This window comes from Panthera uncia, chromosome C2 (assembly GCF_023721935.1).
Source record: "Panthera uncia isolate 11264 chromosome C2, Puncia_PCG_1.0, whole genome shotgun sequence".
Taxonomy (NCBI): domain Eukaryota; kingdom Metazoa; phylum Chordata; class Mammalia; order Carnivora; family Felidae; genus Panthera; species Panthera uncia.
Window position 1 is genome coordinate 118,942,881 of NC_064810.1, and position 21,183 is coordinate 118,964,063.

The 21,183-nt window shown below is 41.8% G+C and overlaps 2 protein-coding genes across 13 annotated transcripts in view; one reads left to right on the plus strand and one right to left on the minus strand.

Moving 5' to 3' along the window:
- The window catches only part of TFDP2 (transcription factor Dp-2), a 189,420-nt gene extending 169,741 nt beyond the window's left edge, over positions 1-19,679 (plus strand). For 11 of the 12 annotated variants that reach the window (XM_049629769.1, XM_049629776.1, XM_049629767.1 and 8 more), the window contains 4 exons: positions 3,464-3,615; positions 6,941-7,107; positions 11,666-11,771; positions 11,983-18,843. In XM_049629769.1, the coding sequence (XP_049485726.1) occupies positions 3,464-3,615; positions 6,941-7,107; positions 11,666-11,771; positions 11,983-12,166 (609 nt within the window). In that variant the 3' untranslated portion in view covers positions 12,167-18,843. Of the gene's footprint in view, positions 1-3,463; positions 3,616-6,940; positions 7,108-11,665; positions 11,772-11,982; positions 18,844-19,552 lie in introns of those variants that run through there. The other variant, XM_049629770.1, reaches the window with a different exon arrangement.
- On the minus strand, positions 1,318-2,126 carry LOC125921975 (ATP synthase subunit s, mitochondrial-like). The gene has a single exon (XM_049629780.1). The coding sequence runs from the start codon at positions 1,937-1,939 to the stop codon at positions 1,415-1,417; it is 525 nt and encodes a 174-aa protein (XP_049485737.1). The 5' UTR covers positions 1,940-2,126; the 3' UTR covers positions 1,318-1,414.
- Positions 19,680-21,183: the final 1,504 nt, after the last annotated feature.

Consider the following 21,183-nt stretch of genomic DNA (forward strand, 5'->3'; position numbering starts at 1 on the left):
CTCTTCACCTGAAAAATCTCTGATGCTGTTCAGTGTACATAACAATGAACAGTGAGTGATAAATACATAATAACTCTTATTTCTTACTGTTTGTATTCTCTCCTATACTGAGATCCTCCCGTGGCACTAGGGCCACAAAGCTAGGCAAAGTATGAGAGAATCTCCTGAGATGCTTTTTCTAGTAGAAGGGAAGAAAATCTAGGCAGAAGTATTCAAACATTTCATTCTTTGTTTTTTTTCTGCATCATACAGTGTTTATTTTAAAATTGTTTCCAGCTAAGGTTCTATTCAAGACCTTATAGTTTATATTCAAGAACCAGACATACAGAAATCTACAGACAAGTTGGCCTATAATTAACAATAATAGAACCAGGGCCATTTCAGACAGGTGAAAATAAAGATCTGTTTTTACCTATTTGTGATATTCTTTATCACTGCTTTCTAGATATAAATTGAATTTTGTGTTTATACTTCTTTTTGATGTCCCTTGAAGTCATAGGAAACAGTACCCAACATATATGGGGAAATTTAAATTAGTTTCTAATTGGCATGTCAAAATTTTTGGTTTAAATCAATATTTTAATTTAAGCAAAAAGTATGGTCTTCATGACTATTTCCTTTGTTCTACTGCAGTTGGCAAAACTATTTGAATTCAGCCAGATATTTATGTCTAGTTTTAATAAAACACCCGACTAAGCTTACAAAATAGACAAATTAGAAACTATTCGTTCAGAGAAAGGTGTAGGTTATAAAGAACAAAGGAATGTAGGATCATGAGAAATGAATGCAAATCCTGGGAAGCAATATGGATGCCTCAGCAACCAATGACTGCCTTTCATAATCCATCAATGAATCTGAAACTTAGCTTTCAGTTTTTCATAAATATACATTTATAGTAACATGCTTCAATAGCTTTAAAGTAAAATGTAACATTAACATAAATTACTGATAAAATACAATAAAGAATATCTGTGTTGCACATTTAAATCACTTTAAAGAACTCTGTCAGTATCTACATACTGTACTGATTTCTATATAAAATGAGGAACATATTAGAATTAAACTGCTACCTTGTTTCCATTTTTCCTAAAAGGATTTAATGTACATATATTTTTACTTCCGACTTAGTAACTTCAGTGAGTCATGTCTGAATATTTATTTTCTACATGATGGACTCTGCTTCTGAAATGTCATGATTGGATATCCTTAGGGTCTGTTGATGATTATAGAGTATTTATGATGTTTAGGATCAACAATTTCAAATGATACTTTATATTGAAATACGATACTTCTTGAATATGATTATTTTACTTCAAGTCTAATTTTAGTTCCAGAGAAGGCAGTGCTGTCTTAAAGGCTCGGATAAGGTTTTCTTTTTTTCTTACTCCAGGAAGATCACTTAACAGTAAATATTTCAGGTTTCTTGAGTGATATAAAGCAATGATGCCTTTGTGACATTCACACATGAAATTATTTCCATTTCCAATACGCTCTTTTGTAAATTTTCAAGTTTACCAAGTTTCTCCAAATAGTCATCCTTGATATAATGACACTTGCGTAGCCTTATTCTTTCAACATGGTGTAGGCCCTCCATGTAATCAAATCCAATGCTCATGATACAAGAGTCGGTGGCATCAATTGCCTGAACCTTGTACTTGTCCAGAGGTCCTGTGGGGAGGTGGTTGTAGTCCTTCTGCCACCTCTCCTGGTTGTGGTAGCGCACCATGGCCCCACAGCGCAGCAGCCACTCCGATGCTGCCCTATCGGGTCCCACATCCCTGATGCGTTCATAATCCACTTTATGAAACACTGCATTCAACCAGCCCCAGAAGTATCTGCAGTCACATGACCATGGGAGTTTCTTTAAGCCACACAACTGCTGGGAAATTTTTCCAAACAGCATCATTTGATGGCATTGGAGGAAGGGCAGACATTTCATTCTTTTTCTCAGGTTTACAGTAATAGCATATTCTTTTCAACATTAAGTAAATTAAGCAATAAATACAAAACAGCCCTCATTCTTCAGCAGAAAATAATGGGGTATGACCGAAGTAACATTTGATAGTATTGACAGTGATAGTTTTTTGATAGTGGTTGATATTGATAGTGATTTTTGGACACACTGTTGGGGCTAGAATAAATTGGTGTCCCATCTGTTTTGTGCATTTTAAGAGTAAATGTTCCCTTTCTTTTTTTTTAATATTTTAATGTGTATTTATTTTTGAGGGAGAGAGAGACAGAGCATGAGCAGGGGAGGGGCAGAGAGAGAGAGGGAGACACAGAATCTGAAGCGGGCTCCAGGCTCTGAGCTGTCCGCACAGAGCCTGACGTGGGGCTCGAACTCAGGAACCATGAGATTGTGGCCTGAGCCGAAGTCAGAGGCTTAACCGACTGAGCCACCCAGGCACCCCTAAGATAAAAATAATCTTAATCAAACTTTTGTTAAGGCTCTAAACCTAAGATCAACAATCCTAGGATAAGATTGCTGAAACATAGAAAGTACCTTAAATTCATCCCTACTGGGTGAGAAGATGGGACACACTGATGGAATGAATGGATCTGACTTTAGGAGCATTTAAAACCACTCTGTTTCACAATCAGACGGAAAAGTTGAATTGCGTGGTCTTTCTAGCTGTGGAATTCTATGATACATTTGCCTTATTAAAAGGGAGTGGGATGGACATTCATTTCTTTGACTTGCAAGTAATGCTTATATTAAAAGTGGCAGTAAGATTCAGTATAAAGGTTCAGGCCTTGATATATCTTATAAGTGCTAAGCCTCAGTTTCTCATCTGGAAGATGTCAGGTGGGGAGCTGGTTGACCCAGATTCCAGCTGTGCCCTGAGGATGTGGAGTCTGTGGAGGTACCCTAGGAACCTAAAGGGTGAGCGGGGGCAGAGATCAGCTGAGTTCTGGACTCCCTGCCCCACTGCACCAGCCAGAGCAATGCTACTTTTATATAGTGGGTTTTATATAGTGGGTGTCCCATAGATTTCGTGTGAAGAAAGGATGCTGTGGCTTTATATAGTTGGCTTTATCCCTGAGCTAGACTGTCTAAAAGCTGTATTGAACCCTAAACTCCCAAGAGTCTGTGTTAGATAAATGGAAGATGTAAGTTCAACTTAGCGTCATTCTCTCTGCGTCACTCTGAGTTGGAGGCGCTATGGGGCTCTCCCAGATTTGTAAGATCCTGTTTCTGTGGATGGTGGAAACCATGGGCCCCATTATTTACATTAGGATGATGTTCACCATCATTTAAACGTAATTTTCCCTTGAAATGTATCTGAGTTAGATCATTCTAATCTTCTTTCCTAAATATTTAATTTTAATGAACTCATAGGTGGAAGGCCTTATTAAATACTCTAATTTTAAACTATTTCTTAAATGCATTTATTTTAATTCACTTAGTTCTAACTCATTTATCCACATCAAATGACCATATTCTTTTTATTGATCATTACAGCAAATCGCTTTCAAAAACCTGGTTCAGAGAAATCGGCAAAATGAACAGCAGAACCAGGGCCCTCCAGCTCTGAACTCCACCATTCAGCTGCCATTTATAATCATCAATACAAGCAGGAAAACAGTCATAGATTGCAGCATCTCCAGTGACAAGTGAGTGGAGAACTAGGGGAAGAGAGTAGGGCCGGCCTCCTGGTAATGTATTCCCATCATTTGCAACATAAAGAAGGGTGTACTTCCTAATGTGAGGCCTCCAAGGCTGACTTCCTGGGGCACGAGAAACACCTTTGCAGACATGGAGCATTCTTCCTCACTCACTCTCTGCAGCCCTTTCATGTGCCTGGCACCGTTCTGCCCATGCTAGATACATAATAGAGCCTGGAGCCCAGGCAAGATGTGCACATATGTACGCTTATGTGCTAACTCTGGGCAAGTAACTGCCTGAAAGTAGACCATGCGTGAGGGCCTGGGACAAGGTAAGGTCACTGGTGATTCACTTTCCTCGTTTATTGTAGAAATACTGTACATGAGCGTGCGGCATTAAAGCAATTGTTTCTTTGTTTTGCTGTATCGTAGTTGAGTGTGCTTCTGTTTATTAATTAATGGACATGAAAATGCTAGATGCATTCTCTGCTTTCTTTTTTTCTTATTTATTTTATAACTAGAAGTTTATACCTTTTGACCACCTTCAGCTATTTCACACACTTCCCACCCCCGCCTCTGGCAACCACCAATCTGTTCTCTGCATCTATGAGTTCATTTTTGTTTTTTAGATTCCATACATAAGTGAAATCATACAGTATCAGTCTTTCTTTGTCTGACTTATTTCAGTCAGCATAATGCCTCAAGGTCCATCCACATTGTTGCAAATGGTAGAATTTCCTTCTTTTTTATGGCCAAATATTCCATGTATACACCGCCACACCGCATGCACCACATTTTCTCTATCTATTCGTATGTCAGTGGACAGTCAGGTTGTTTGTGTCTCTTGGCTATTGTAAATAATTCTGCAGTGAACATGGGGGTGCAGATGTCTTTGTGAAAAAGTGATTTTATTTCCTTCAGATATATACCCAGAAGTGGAATTGCTGGATCGTATGGTAGTTCTATTTGTAATGTTTTTACATTTTAACTAAGATTGATGATACTTACCATAGCAAGTGAGAAGTAGCAGTTTTAGAAAGTACTGCTAAGAATTAGTTTGTAATTTATTTTACCCTTCATGAAAAAGTAGTGGACTTTAGGCTGCAACCGGGGTCCTGAGATAGTGAAGGGAATAGGGTGTAGAGGGCGATAGATCCAAGTGTGGATTGTGGCTCCCCCCACTTAGCTGCTTCCGAGCAGTTTTCTGAAGAACTAAAGGGGATGATTCCAAGGCCTCTATCACATGATGGCCTTGTTGTCTATAAAGGATCTGACCCAAGGCAAGCCCTTTATAAATATTAGCTGCTGTTACAAGGAGTCAGTATGTAACTTATTGACCAAATTGGGATTCATCTGAAAGCGAAAGAGGGCTCAGTAATTACATCAGTACCAGGGGCATGGCCCAAAACTGTCCGCGGAGACTGGGACCTCTGGTCTCTTCTGAGCTACAGCATTGCCCTTGGGCTTGGCCTTGTCTTTACCACTCTTTTCTAGGGCAGTGTTGCTTCCCTGTTTATCTTGATGGTGTACAGAGATTCTAGGTCACTTAAATAAGAAGGTACCAAAAAGAAAAAGAAGAAAAACAGTGAGCAGGGATTTCAAAAGTATTTGATAGTTAAGACCCTAGACCCCATTAGAAATAGGCACCCAGTAGGCTATGAAGTCAGAATCTCCATTTTTCAGTCTTTCCTCTAGCTACAGTTTTTTAAACTCTCTGAGATCTGGTGCTTCTTCCACAAAAGTAAGAATTACAGTATTTAACTTGCTGATTTTCAAAAGTTGTAGATAAAGTCTTAAAGGACCTAGCCCACTGCTCAGTAAATGGTGCATGATGGTGTTATTCACACACTTGTAAATCTTCACAAAAACCTACATCTAAAGGGACTGTGTTAACATATTCTCATAAAACTGAGATTCCTAAAGAATGTTTAACATATTTTTAGGAGAAACAAACTTAGAATTCTACTTCCTCTCTCCAGTTACCTCTTGTTTTGTGAGGGATTATTAAATTCTCTTCATCATTTAGTCTTCTAAGTCTAAAAAGGGTAGCAGGAATATCTGGGAACCATTGGTCTCAGGGAATTATAGATTCTGTTCACCCCAGGCTAGGGCCTGGTAAGATTTCCATCCGTGGGTGGTTACTGACTCCTGCCTTTGCCCAGCCCTTCCCTGAGTAAGGGGAAGAGGCTCTGAGCTGCTTGTAGAAACTTGTTATTCAAGGTAGGTCCCTAAAGCCTTGTCTTTCAGTTACTTTGATGATGCAGTCTTTCCCCCTTAATTAGCCTGGAGGCTTTTTCATGTAGGGGATTAAATTTACAAAGCCATTTGTTTTTAACCTATGCCAAGGGTCATCCCTATGACAGGCACACACTTAAGACTTTCTGTGTTTTGTGGTTTTTTTATGAAAATTTGTTAATGTCCTTTATTCAGCTTTATATACTTCAGATTATTTAAACATGGCATTTTACTTTCAATTGTAATTTTTGCCCTGATCTAAAATCTAGCATAAATAATTTTTACCTTCATATGATTTTAATTAAGAATTTTATGACAGCATAAACCCACCATTGTCCCAAAACATTTCATCTGCACTCTGTCCCTGTAGGGTTGAGGCCTGTAGGTGAAGGTGCCCTTGGGCCAAGCCCAGGAGTCAAAAGGACTGTGTTCTCCTACATTAACCTTTTTTTTTTTTTTTTTAAGCATGTATCAGGTAGCCGGGCCTCCTGATTTGGTAATTTTCAAGAACATTTGGGGAAATGTGCTATATATTTATGTGGTACTTTTTCCTTAAGATATTTCACTTCTTAGGCTCTTAAGACAGGATTTGAGTTTGGGTTCGTTTGTTAAAAGTCTTCCATTTATTACTTGTCTAAAGTATGGTACAGCTAACACTTGATTCGTGAACATGAAGTAAGCATTCAAAATGGTTTTCTTTCTCAAACCGAATATAGGCCAATTCATAGTAGGGATGTCTTATATTAAACTGGAAAGGCTTTCTTACTATTTTACCTTTTTGAAAAAGCTGAAGGCAACTTTGAATAGTGCTAGATTTAGACCAAAGTTTCTGACCCCTGTTTGCAGCAGCTTAATGAGAGCTGAAGGTTATGGACTCCTATTGTCTATCATAAGAAAGTTGTTTTAATTGGGCAAGTGGTGTATTTGAGATGTCATTCCCCTGAACACAGCAGAATGACTCTTACTGCTCTGAACGATAAGTTTCGAGTACTGAGGATGAATTTAGGCCCTCATTCTTTTATATAATGTACAGAGTACAGCACTGTGCAGATGTCCTCTATGCCACTGAAACACATTCTAACTTTGTTTTCTGATGCAGGTTTGAATATCTTTTTAATTTTGACAACACCTTTGAGATCCATGATGACATAGAAGTACTGAAGCGGATGGGAATGTCCTTTGGCCTGGAGTCAGGCAAATGCTCTCTAGAGGATCTGAAACTTGCTAAATCACTGGTGCCGAAGGCGTTAGAAGGTTATATCACAGGTATGTTAATTAACACTTTCACATGTTGTCCCTGATTAAATGCCAAACCCCGACCTGTTAAAACCTTCCTCATAGAAAATTAAAGCCCATTCTGTGTCCTTCCCTGCCCCTTTAAATGTAACCATTCTCTTAAATTTCTTTTTTATCATCACTTGCTTTTTTTAGAGATACAAACATATAATAAATTGGAAACCATTTATTGTTCAGTTTTACCTATTTCTCCCCTTTATGTAAATGGGATCATAGTGATGCATTCTTTAGAGATAGGGGTTTTTTCCACTCCACATCATGTTCTTTTCATCCGTCCACATGATTTCATGTAGCTGTAATTCATAGATTTTTACTGGTCTGTAGAATTCTATTCTATGACTATACCATGATTGATTTGTTCATTTTACTGGTGATAAGCCTTTAGTTTTGTTTCCAATTTGTTGGTGTTCCGAAGCAGTGCTGCTTTGAACCTTCCTCTAGCGATAACCTAGTGCACGCATGCCCGCGTGTAGCGTCCGATTGCTGGGTCAGAGGCACCTGCAGCTTCAGCTGTACCAGATGATGCCAGAGCCTTATTAGCTTGATTTCACAAGTTACATTCTCACCTACAGAATGGAAGTGTTCTGATTTCCCAATCAGGTGGATGTGAAATGGTATCCTAATTTTTTTTAATTGAGGCTTAGTTCACCTACCATAAAATTCACCATTCAATGGTACGTGCAGTTCAGTGGTATTTCGTATATTCACAAGGTTGTGTAGTCATCACTAATTCTGAAACATTTTTGTCACTTCAGAAGGAAACCCCACACACATTAGCACACTCCCCACTCCTCCCAGCCCTAGCAACCACTAATCTACTTTGTCACTACGGATTTGTCCATTCTGGATATTTCATATAGATGGGCTCATAAATATGTAGGCTTTGTGATGGACTTCTTTGACATAGTATTATGTTTTGAAAGTTCATCCATGCTGTAGCATGTGTTAGTACTTCACCCCCCTTTTATTGCCATTCTATGAATAAGAGCGTGTTTCGTTTATCCATTCACTAATTGGTATTCATTTGGATTGTTCCCACCTTGGGGCTGTTATGAATGATGCTGCTATAAACATTCTTGTACAAGTTTTTGTGTGATCATAAATTTTCACTTCTGTTGGTTGTATACCTAGGAGTGGAATTGCTGGGTCATATGGTAACTCTATATTTAACATTTTGAGTTACTGCCAAACTATTTTCCAAAAGCAGTTGTACCATTTTATAAGCCTACCAGCAGTGTATGAGGGTTCCATGTTGCCCACATACTTTTCATTTAGATGTTATCGTCCATCTTTTTTATTATGGCTGTCCTTGTAGACAAAAGGTAGTATTTTACTGTGGGTTTATTTTGCATTTTCCTGATTACTAATGGTGTCGAGCACCTTTTTTGTGTGCTTATTGGCCCTTTGTGTATCTTCCTTGCAGAAGTGTCTATTCAGATCTTTTGCCCATTTTTGCATCAGGTTTTTTTTATTATTATTATTATTATGAGCTTTAAGAGTGTACTGAGTAAGGGCACCTAGGTGGCTCAGTCAGTTGAGCATCCGACTTCGACTCAGGTCATGATCTCATGGTTCATGTGTTTGAGCTCTGCGTCGGTCTCTGTGCTGACAGCTCGGAGCCTGGAGCCTGCTTCGGATTCTATGTCTCCATCTCTCTCTGCCCCTCCCGTGCTCATGCTCCGTCTCTCTCTCCCACAAAAAAAAAAAAAAGATGCTAAAAAAAAAAAATTTAAAAAAAAAAAAACAAAAAATAAATCAACATTAAAAAAATAATAATAAAAAGAGTGTACCGAGTGTACTAGAAAACAAAAACGGTATGTTTTGCGTGTTCTATAATTCATATTTTTTTTCACTGATTCAGAAATCTTTATGATTGTTGTAATTCTTAAGACTGTGGTATATTCTGCACATATAATTTGGATGCATAAACAATGCTTTCTGCCTTTGCTTTTTGCTAGTTTCCTTCAGTATTACCACCTAGAATGTCACATCATTTTCTGAAGGCATTGTAATATTAGCTCTAAGGTATATTAAATCAAATATAAGCAAAGAGGTAGTTCTTATTTTTTTTAAAGAGTTTATTTTTAAGTAATCTCTATACCCAGTGTGGGACTCAAACTCACAACTCCGAGATCGAGAATTGCATGATCTACCACCTGAGCCAGCCAGGTGCCCATCATTCTTATTTTGTTTTATGGTTTTGGCCCTTTGGTCAAAACACAAGAGTTTGTTGATTGAGATTTGGCTTCTGTTGGATTTGGTTCTTAAAACTGGCACCATCCACCTGCTGCAAGTGTGACCCCTTCTTTTGCCCCTCAGTCAACTTGCTCCATATCTTCACCCCCCCCCCCATGCTCCTTTCTCCTCCCCCCCCAACCCCAGAGTAGGCCCTGCTGTTTTATTAGCAGCCCAGTCATACTGGCAGTCCAGCAGGGTCTGAAGAAAGAGCTTACTCAATAAATCACCAGAACTTTATTTTAACTTATTCTCAGTGAAAAGGCACAGGGCAATTAGGCGGGCTCTGTGGTTTTGATCTCTTTGTGACCTCATTTGCAGACCGGGATGTAGACTTTCTGGTTACTTTAAAAGAAGAAATGTGTGCCTTTAGTGTGCAAAGGGACAGAATGGCTCTTGAGTAAGATTGTGAGAACTATTGTGTGGATCTTATGATAATGTGAAAGAAATGTAGGCTTTTCAAAGCCATTGTGAAAAAGAAAAATTTAATGTGGTATGCACTTGGAAACAAGTAAATAGCTGTCTTCTGACACAAAGTTTCCATATATACTAATTAATATTCACCACAGGATTCTGGCTTTAATTTCATCTTGCACAGGCTTGTTCTTATTTAATATATTTAAAGTCTGCTATTCCTCTTAGAATTGAATTTTTTTTTTTCCACAGCTGCCTTAGCCTCTAAAGAAAAGGTTCACACAGCCATTCTAAAATTAATCATTCAGTATCCTTTTTTCCTACATAGGAAGCCTCTCACTTGGTCAGACAGTACAAGGATAGCAGGGTTCCTAATCCCAGTCCACAGAGTGGTGGGGGGCTTTTTTGTTTTGCTTTGTTGTTGTTTTTGCACAATAATTAATTACCAAACAATTTCAATTAACTCTAATAAACGTTCATTACTAAGTTATACTTTCTGAGTATACATTCAGTCTTATTTTGTAATGTCATGTAAGTCAAAGAATTTCTTTTTAGGAATACATTTTTTATTATTTCTTCCACCTCTTTTGTAAACTTACTGTTGGAAGAGACTATACTCATGTCATGCCTTCAGTAACATTTAGATCTTACATGTTCCAGTCACTGCCTTCTTTGAGCTAATGTTCTGGATAATGTGACAAGTATTAAATAAAATTACAATAAGAATTTATCACGGTTGTGATTGGAGAAATATGGTATATGCACAGAAAATAAGATTGCAAGGATATACTTTTCTGCAGACTAAAACAGTATTGCCTGTCTCACCCTCGTTAAAAATGTGACTGCGTAACATAAGGGCTTTTAACGCAGGGCTGGTTTGGGCCACCTGGGTTGCTCAGTCAGTTGAGTGTCCGACTCTTGATTTCATCTCAGGTCATCATCTCGTGGTTGATGAGACTGAGCCACGTGTCAGGCTCCACACTGAGCCTGGAGCCTACTTGGGCTTCTCTCTCTCTTTGCCCCTCCCCTGCTTGCTCGCACACTCTCTCGCTCTCTCTCAAAATAAATAAATAAATGTTAAAAAAATAAAATAAAGGCTTGTTTGAGTTATAAAGCCAAGGATACCAGGATAAAGAATGGATCATTGATGAGTAATAGCCCTGAGTTCACTCAGGGACATGTGAAAAGATGGTACAGTGGGGTTTTAGCAAACATGTGTGTGTGTGTCCTTCTTTACCTGTTTCTGATTTGACTTCCTTTTTACCCGCTCCTGGCTTGACTTTTAACACCAGAGTCTTTGGTGGTGAGGCCAGTAGGTGTCCAGGAATAGTTCAGCAATCACTGTACTCTGAGCTACCCTCTCCAGGTGTTATTTAAGAAAAAAGAATGGGTGTCTGTGATTGGTTTAATTTGAATTCTTCCTCACTGTAGTCTGCCTTCCTGTATTTTCTTCCTGTTCTTATGTCCTAGAAATTTCTTTTTTTCCACTCTGAAGAAACCTAGGTTCTCCCCGGGGCAGGAGACTTACCTAGCTGTGATTTAAATCAGGCTCGTCTCCTTACTTGTCTGTGCTTCTTTAAGACTGTAACAGGGGCGCCTGGGTGGCGCAGTCGGTTAAGCGTCCGACTTCAGCCAGGTCACGATCTCGCGGTCCGTGAGTTCGAGCCCCGCGTCAGGCTCTGGGCTGATGGCTCAGAGCCTGGAGCCTGTTTCCGATTCTGTGTCTCCCTCTCTCTCTGCCCCTCCCCCGTTCATGCTCTGTCTCTCTCTGTCCCAAAAATAAATAAAAAACGTTGAAAAAAAAAAAAAAAGACTGTAACAGCAGCAGCCACAGAGCTCTCAGCGTGCCTACATCTTCTGTTTTTGTTTTTTCCTGTAGATATCTCCACAGGACCTTCTTGGTTAAATCAGGGACTACTTTTGAACTCTACCCAATCAGTTTCAAATTTAGACCTGACCACTGGTGCCACCTTGTCCCAATCAAGGTACGTATTTTTTCAGGGTTAGGAAGAGAAGCCACGCGGCCCTGACCCTCCCCGTGGGGGAGAGCAGGTGTCACTGCCGTCCCAGGTCTCGAGCAGCTTTTGGCAGAACTCCCCAGTGGCACCTCCTTTCCCATGTTTTGATTCCTACATTTTACAGTGCTTAAAACATTTGCCACATTAATGAGCTTCTGTGTTTTTAATCATTTGCTAGCGTAAACCAAGGGTTGTGCTTGGATGCTGAAGTGGCCTTAGCAACCGGGCAGTTCCTTGCCCCAAACAGTCACCAGTCCAGCAGTGCGGCCTCTCACTGCTCTGAGTCCCGAGGCGAGACCCCCTGTTCCTTCAATGACGAAGACGAGGAAGATGACGAGGAGGATTCCTCCTCCCCAGAATAAAGCCAGGAGAAAACCCACGTTTTACTAGTTGATGCTCATGTGTGTTTTTAGTGTGAGCTCTTGTTTTTGAAATGATTGCTTCAGTCTTTGCCTTTGTTTGCACTGTGTGTTCAGTGAAAACTAGGGAAACACAATAAGCAAATTCTGTGAAGGCTGAGAGGATTGAGATGAAAAAAGCTAACATAGCGTGAACGAGAACTTTAAGCAACAGAGCAATAGATCACACCGCAGACAAAGCGGTTTTCTGAGGTGATAGAGGGGACAGTCCCTAAGGAATTGGCAGCATGAATGAAGCTCGTTTATCTTCCACGAGGTGGGGTCTTTGTGTTCCCCCCACACCCACGTAACCCTCCTTAGAATCAGGATTGCTGTAATGAACAGTCCTTGACATCATGTTTGTCGTGTTTCTCTTCCTTGCCTGGGCTGCCTTTTACAAGCAGAAATGAACGTGAGAAGATCCCAGTGTGGGTGAGCGGGACAGCGCAGGGCGGAGGTGGCAGTCCTCGTGGTGTGAGGAGCACAGGTTGAACCGCTGAGCCAGCTGAAAGTCTGGTTGATGTGCTTTACGCATCAGCTGCCTTAGACGGCTTCTAGAAAGGAGCAAGCGCTGATTCTTAAGTACTTAAGTGACATGTAGAATAATTTATAGTAAAACGGAAATGATCATTATTAGCCAATGCATTGGTGCATAGAATTTTTTAGGGCTACTTCTGGAAGCCAAAATAGAATAGCATTTCCACGTGCATTAAATACTTTGCCAGCACTGCCTTTGCCAGCATTCTAAATCTGGAGTTTTACAGAGAAGGAAATTGTACCTATAGTTTTAATCAAAGCTGTGCATTTCATATAGCTTTTTCATTTAAAACAAAACAGACGGATTCCTGTGACCGAATTGCTTGCTTCTAGTTCCCTGCAGTACTTGTATGATTCCACTCGATGTGCAGTTTGTGAACATGAACCAAACGTCATTACTTGTCTTTAAAGTCTGTTTCAAGAATATGAACAGCAACGTTCTCCTGTACATGTCACCGTTTGTACATTTTCATTCATCAAAATTACCTTATCGGGTTTATTCCTGGGTAAATTGCATTTCACATTAACCCGATAATTCACCGTTTCACAGGGACACCGACAAATGTTGATCACTCCAAACGATTGGATTTATAGCAGTGCGGTATACAGTTTGTTATTTCATAGCCAAAGATGCCGCTGGGCATACTGCACTGGTGTGTTCACAGTTCCTGCCCCTCTGAATATTCAGGGGAGTGAATATTCCGCCAGCATGGCCTAACCTCGATTTAATTTCACACTAAGGCCTTGAGAAGAGCAAATAATAATGGAAAATAACTTCGACTCAACTCATTTGGATATGCCTCTGGATTATGCATCTAACACCTTTGGGCCCAGCACCAAGCCCATCCCAAATCAGTTCTTTTCTAAATCCATGGGGGAAGTACAGATGCCTTCTTAAAGTTCTGCCACTCTGCTTAGAGTGAGCCAGCGGTGAAAGATTTGGCTGACCTAAAATTTTGTTACTAAGGCCATGAAAATTAATACACAAGGACCTGCAGCTTTAACTGAAGTTCTTTGAGACAGCACTCATTCTGTCAGAAATAAGCCATAGTGCAAACTCAAGAGGGGTCAAGGGCGCAGAGAGATTGAGGCAGCTTTTAGAGAATTGTGTCTCAGTCTGAGTTCTGGGGCATCTCAGTCTGGGTGGATGGGAGGGGTCCGAAATACTGCAGAGGCTGCAGCAGGTCCCCGAGGGCCTCCAAGATACTTCTGACTTGAAGACCATCAGCTACACGGGCGGGTAAAGCCAAGTTTCCTTCCAAACTGCCGCCTCCTTTACTGACCCTTTAGTACCCGCATCCCTATACTTGAGGGAGCCCTGAGCAAAGGGCCACAGCCAGCTCTTCAGTCTTCAAAATATGGTGTACAGGTCCCAAGGCCTGTACATCAGTGTTTGTGATAGGTACACTAATCATTCCTCCACCAAATAGCAAAGTCCTTGCTGGAGTTCTTGGGGTACCACCCCCTTCTCTATTCTCTTTCTCTGTCTCTGCTGCAGTAGTGTTTTAAACTGATAAAATACAGGTTTGTTTGTTTTTTTTAAGCAACCAAAGACTCTTAACATTATTAGTGTCCCATCGCTGGCCATAAGTGTGTGCTCTTTGGTGGGAGGTGATCTCCGTCCCTCGATAATGTGTTTCGGTTACCACGGAGGACATCTGTTGGCACCGCACCGTGGTCTCCAGTACATGTTGGCGTAAAGCCTTGCCTGAGCAGAAAAGTAGGTTGACATGTTTAGAAAGATAACTTCTGTTATTCTTCTGTGTCTCCCACAAACAGATTTTTGAAAAAGTCAGCACTTAATCACAATTCCATTTAGAAAGCAAAGTAACAAAATGTTAGGAAATGATTGTTACCATATCCAGGATTCTCTATAGGAGTAGCACTTGGGGGTTGCACGCGCACACACACACACACACACACACGCACTCACACACCCCTCCCGAAGGTGCTGGTCATACTCTACTCTTTGGGGAGTTTAAGAGGCCTTTTCCTCCTCAAGGGTCAGTTCAGCTATTAACCCTTTCAAGTGCATAGTAGCATTCAGTCAGTAAATTCCTGTTTCCTTCAGCACTTGTACAGGGGTCACCAGACCTGCCACATCTGACCCTTGTGTGGGAAGGCCACGCTGCCAGAGTCCACGGCAGTGCTGAAGGCACCCGGGTACCTGCCCAAGCCTCCCTTCACCCTACCCACTAAGAATTTGTCTCATCCACTTAATCTTTGCATGTGATGAAAACAGCTTTAGTAAGTGCTGATGTGAATTGTGCCTTATGATCAGAGCGGGTGTCAGGGAGGGGGCAGGAATGGAGGTGCTAACACAGTGATTCCTCACCTCAGTGATGTGCACTGTCCCTGGAAGACTTCACAGATCATGTCCACAGTTTTTGTTTCCTTCAGTTTAATTCTTTATAGATGTACGACATGTCTGCTATCTTACCAGGATGAAAGAGGATAACTCCGCTCATTCGCAAAATTTAACAGTTGTAATCATAACCCTGCCATACTTGAAAAATAAAGCCACGGTCAGTCCTCAAATGCAAACGAGCTCCTATCAGAAAATTAAAATGGAGGTATTTCACAAAGACGTGGCCCACTTTAGCCATCTATCACTCGGCTGTTTGCTAAGCCACGACTTTTTTACTTTTTTATTTATGTTTTAATGTTTATTTATTTTGGGAAGACAGAGACAGAGTGCAAGCAGGGGAGGGGCAGAGAGAGAGGGAGACACAGAATCTGAAGCAGGCTCCAGGCTCCGAGCTGTCAGCACAGAGCCCGACGTGGGGCTTGAACGCGCAAAGTGCAGGATCATGACCTGGGCGGAATTCAGCGCTTAACCGACTGAGCCCCCCAGGCGCCCCTGCCATGACTCTTTTTAAAAGACAACAGTGTTGCTGCAAGTACAGGTATCACTTCGGCCCCGGGGAGTCAGAACGCAGCAGCAGTGCCTGTTCCTGGGGGCAGTTACAAAGGAAGGGAGCTGCCAGAGCTGTTTCTCTCATAACCACACTCAGAGAGAAGCCTGTTTAACTTTATCAGGGATTCACTGGAAGGGCCCTTTAAATACCTCTCCGGCTCCCTATCCACAGGCCTATGGAAGAAGGGTCTCTACCCAACAAATCTGATGTGAACGTTAAGATTGTGCCTCCTTAGCTGGGAGTACTGGGTGGGAGTTGGGACAGTGAGTGGCAAGATTGAATCCTCCAGTAGGTATTTGAGTGAAGACAGAACAGAAAACATTTGAGAATGATTAGTGCTAAGGGAAAATATGACCGGGTAATGAGACAGTGGGGGAAAGGCCACTTTGCCTGGGGGTGGCCAGGGAAGGCCCCCCTGAGAAAGTGACGTTTGTCCTGAGTCAGACAATTGAAAAGACTGACGTCTCTGTATGTTCTTACCACACCACTCTGTCCCATACATGTACTTGGAATCCCTACCGAATTCCAAAGTCACACCATTCCAGGTTGAAGCATACGTTTTGGAGTTTGTTAAGGAATTTTTAAGATTTAAAAGAAAACCAAACTTAGCTACCAACAGTATCCATAGACCAAGAGAAGATTCTAACTAATCCAGGACGTTTTCATTATTAGCTCCATAGCTGGCAATGGAACCTATACCGTAAAAAAGCAATCATTTCTCTAGGTGTTTTCTTCTAGTTTTTCAAGCTGTTGGATACGTAAAGGTCTTCTTTTTATATTAGATACGCAAAAGGTAATCTTTTACTCTGCATGTGGATTGGCTTTAGTGGAGCCACAGACTCCCTGAGGATGTTTTCACAAATAGGTTCCCCATTTTCATGACCCAAGGCACTGGTCCCAGGCACTGATGGCCATAAATGTGTATTTATCAAAGACCCACGGAGTGTGTGTCAGGGGCCTGCACCATGATGTCTGACCCTCAGAAACGTGCCTCCCTGCCTTCTAAATCACAGTCGATACAGCGTTCAGTTAGTTTAACTTCATTCAAGCCACGCTATTACTCCAAAGGGGAAAGTCTGATGTTTGATTAAGATCTTACCTTTTTAAGAAAACTTCAAACTGAATACCCACATACATTATAATCTTTCTCAGGAACTAGCCCCTCCAAGGTATCTCTGAAAAGTTACACTCCCATAACCTTTGAGATTTCCCCCCACACATCTACATTCACTCCATGCTAAAGAAGAAAAGGTGGGGGGCACAAAACTTTGACCCTCCCATTATGCCTTGGGGACCTCTGACAAGTACGGAAACTTAGATGGCAGCAGGTGTCCATTCGTGATAGGACTAAGACAGCAGAAAGTATCTTCGTTTCTTATGTGCATTCTGTGCAGCTGTTCTCTCAGTCAAGGTGAAATCTTGTATCATTCTCACGCAGCCTTTGCTTTACATAAAGGGCTGTAGAAGTCCATGCTGTCTTCACCCCTTGCTAATGCAGCAGATTGGACTTTGGGCCTCCCAGCTTATAGCTGCATTGGAAGCCAGTGTAGATGAAACAGAGGACCCGGACTCCCCCATTCTCCACTAAGGGTCTCAGAATGGAAGAGAACATCTCTTCCACCCCACTCATAGAAACAATCTGAGAGCTTGACTTGCCTAACATCCCTCAGCTTATCTGGCAGAGTCTGTACCACAACCCAGAATGTCTTCCTCCGCTGAGGGCCACACGGCCTCCTGAAAACCACACCCTCACCACGGTCCTTCCAAACAGCCTTTGGATTAGCACCAGTCCTCTGTCACACCAAGTGCTAAACAGCTGAGGAGAAGTGGGACTCCACCCACAAGTCCCCAGCATGAGGCAATGGTGTCAGCTTTGGGCCTCTCTCAACTTGGAAGACCCCAGGCTTAGACCTCACACCTGGGAAGAAATTCATTCCTCACGAGCAAAGACCATCCTGCATGATGGTCATTGGTAGGAGGCTTGAGAGGTTGGGTTATCAGTGGACCCTTCTGTACCACGTTAGCTTGTTTCTGTCTATGTGTCTCAGCATGACCAGGAAACTTCCCCAGATCATGTTTGGGTTTTAAAACCCCTTATCGCTTCAAACTCACCATGTTGGCACTTACCATGCATCATCTTCAGCGTTCCAGGCACCACCTAATAACAAATGGCCTGATTCTTTATTTTGCTCGTTCATGACTGAGTTCAAAGGTTTTTTTTTTTTTTTTTTTGTACTAAAATGTAGAGGACCCAGATACTTTTCTGCTAAAAGACTTCTCTGAGCACACTGTAGTTCTCTTTCTCCTCATAGTACCATGGCAGGTTCAGCCTTTCAGTGTCCTGAAAGCAGAACTCGCAACCAGCCAGCTGTGCTGGCTGCTTGGTAGGTAGGCCTGAGCTCTGAGGACCATGATTCAGCACTGAGTTCCCTGAGGTATCTGGTTTATCACCACCACACCTGACTTACACACAAAAAAAAGAGGCTGTGAGCCCAAATCACAAGTTGGTTCAACTTTTCGTTTGGAGATGCTTTACTCTGATCATGTGCTGTTGGGTTTTATTTCCAGAAAGTATTGGTCTGCTTTTTTTTCTGCATGAAGGAAACACTGTGGTGCCACATGCTTTAAGCAGTTTAAACAAGAGAAGTAAGGGGAAAATGCAGACACCACATCTGACTTGTCTAATGTAGACTTTATTAGATTGAAGTACCTAACCTAATATGATGTATTATTTTATAGCATCTCAAACTTTGTAAATAAATACTATTATTTTTATATGGAAATTTTATAGAAGAGCTATTTCTGTATACTTAATTATTCCTTTTCCTGAAATTGCTTCCAACAGATAACAGACAGGTCCTAGGCAGTTTTCCTCTAAGGATGGTTCAAGGACCACCTGCAGCAGAATTAATGGGGAGAGTTTTAAGATTTTGCCTCCCTAGGACCCACCCCGGACACTGAAGCTCTGGGAGTGGACCCTGGGAAACTGTATTTTTAAAAACTCTGAGTGATGGTTTTTGTCCATTAAAGTGTATCTTTATCCATCCTGTAAGATTTAAAAAAGGAAAGAAAGAAAAAACATCTGAGATGAGTGTAAGTTGTGCTTGAGAAAAAAAAAAAAGATGGGTCAGACTATCCTATGATTTGAATGAGATGTACTATAGAAAAAATAAATCATTTAAATGATGTTGGTCTCTTGTTATTAGTGGGCCCATGGGGGGTTAGTGGATATTGTTTGCTGCCCAGCTCCCTTTAGACCACGACACTCCCTTTCAGTCCCCCAGGAAGTGCCCTCAGGAGAGAGCTACCCTTCCCAAAGCTATGCCCACATGCAGCCAGTGAGGGTATTAAAGCCTAGCCTCCTTGCCCCAGTTTGGGGTATCTGAAGCACCCTCCCAACTACAGAATTCCTCATGGAGCTGGGCAGTTCCTCCAACAACTGCATCATGGTTCAGCTTCCTGCTTCCCCACTCTGCAGGTGGTGTTCCCAGGAGCACTCTTCGGTACATGGACACCACCTGTCCCACCTGTGATGGAAATGTGTCAGATATTTTAAAGGTTTTTCTATGATTGTACATCTTTTTAAGGTCATTTGAGAAGATTGTAGCACAAAGAATAATGTCTTCAAAGTGCAAAAAATTATTGGCCTGAATACATTGGGGGGGGGGGGGGGGCAGAGGGGGAAGATGCTTTCTTAACTTCTCTTTACACCAAACCAGGATCAGTGAGAACTGCAGTGATGAGTACAAAATGCGATGCTCCCAGGCCTCAAACGGAATGTCAAGGTTCCGGGCCTCAGGAACCATAATAGCCCCTCGGCACCTGTTCAAGCAGTCTGCTTGCTTCAGGGAGAGGCAGGAGCTCTCAGTAATGTCTATCTCCTTTATTCCAACAGGCTAAGCAGAGTACATGGTCGGCACATGGATAGGAAGAAGGTACAGAAGGGTTCAGAGCAATTTGGGGACCATACAATGGGGCCAGGTCTTGAGACATTAGGAAATGGCTGAGGAAGCACTCACTTGAATGTTAATGCCCAGAAAGGAAGGTATCTTCCTGTAAAGACTCACCTGAGTTCAGTAGACCAAGTAAGTGATGGTGTGGAACACCTAGTGTTGAAATGGGGAGCCAATGCCCACTTCCTGTCCCAGGGATTTCCTGGAGTGGTAAACCAGAGCTGGTATGCCCTCTGCTCCTTCTATCCATCCCCTAGTAGCCACTTCTTGGAGCCATTTGGTTAATGTGTCCAAGGACCTATGGGAGTAACTACTGGATTCTTTGACCATGAGAAAGTGCTTTAGCTGTTGTGGCCATGTGGGGGATGTTGAGAAGGACTGCTGGGAGTGTTGTTGGTAGCCATCAACACAGCCGCCAGACACAGCGCTGACCAGGGAAGATGTCTGCAGAGCCCAGGAGTTGGTTCCCTTCAAAACCAGCTTTTGATGAGGTGGGCTTGCCTGCAATCATCAGGCAATCATCAGAGTGAAGACAGCCTCAACTGAGAGAGTCTCCTTCCAGAGTCCGAACCCATCTGACAATCAATGGGTCTTTTTAGATTCCTGTTCATAGAAGCTGTTTTTTCTCCATTCCTTCTGACAGATGAACTACTTCTGTAGCTCCATACCTCTTCCATTTCTGCACCTTTATTTGAGCACTAGCTCTGCTTACTAATGCTTACGCCCAAAGACACCACCAACATTCCCAGCTTTCTTGCCTGTCAGGAGGTCTTCATCTGTTGTTCTTGCTGTGGACAATTGCCAAATGCCCAGGAGCTTCGTGAATACTGCCAACTCCACCTTCCTGCTGAGAGACCTTTCCAGCTCCTTGCTTAAACTTGTTTCAGGAAATCTTCTCAGAGTATATAATGTACCGTGGTGAAGAACTGTATCAGAGGGGGGTGAAACCAATCCCACTTAATGCAAAGTAGAATTAGTCATAACCACTTTCTCACTTTCATGCAAATCATGTTATGACATTTTTGCCACCAGGTACAGTGACTATCTCCCAATCATTTCCTTCTCGCTTGCTTATCTCCTGCCTTGCTCAAGAGGCCAACCACACTAAGTCCAGGAGATTTGTTTTCTTCTCTCATGCCCTAGCACTTGGCCATGGCTCCTAAAAGCCAGGACTCAATTAGAAATTTTGAGAAGAATTGCACTCAGGTTTGAAAATGAGATCATGCTCTCTAGGCCACCTGGGTGGCTCAGCCAGTTAAGTGTCTGACTCTTGATCTCTACTCAGGTCATGATCTCATGATTCATGAGATTGAGCCCCACATTGGGCTCTGCACTGACAGCTGTGAGCCTGCTTTGAGATTCTCCCTCCCTCTCTCTTTGCCCCTCCCTTTCTCTCTCTCAAAATAAATAAATTAACATTAAAAAAAAAACAAAGAAAGAAAAGGAAAGAAAGAAAAAGAAAAGAAAAGAAAGAAAGAAAGAAAATGAGGATCCTGAAAGATGCAATCTTTTGGGGAATCATTCTCAAGTTCTGCTAATAAATAGACTTATTTTTAAGCCTCCAGTAGATGCA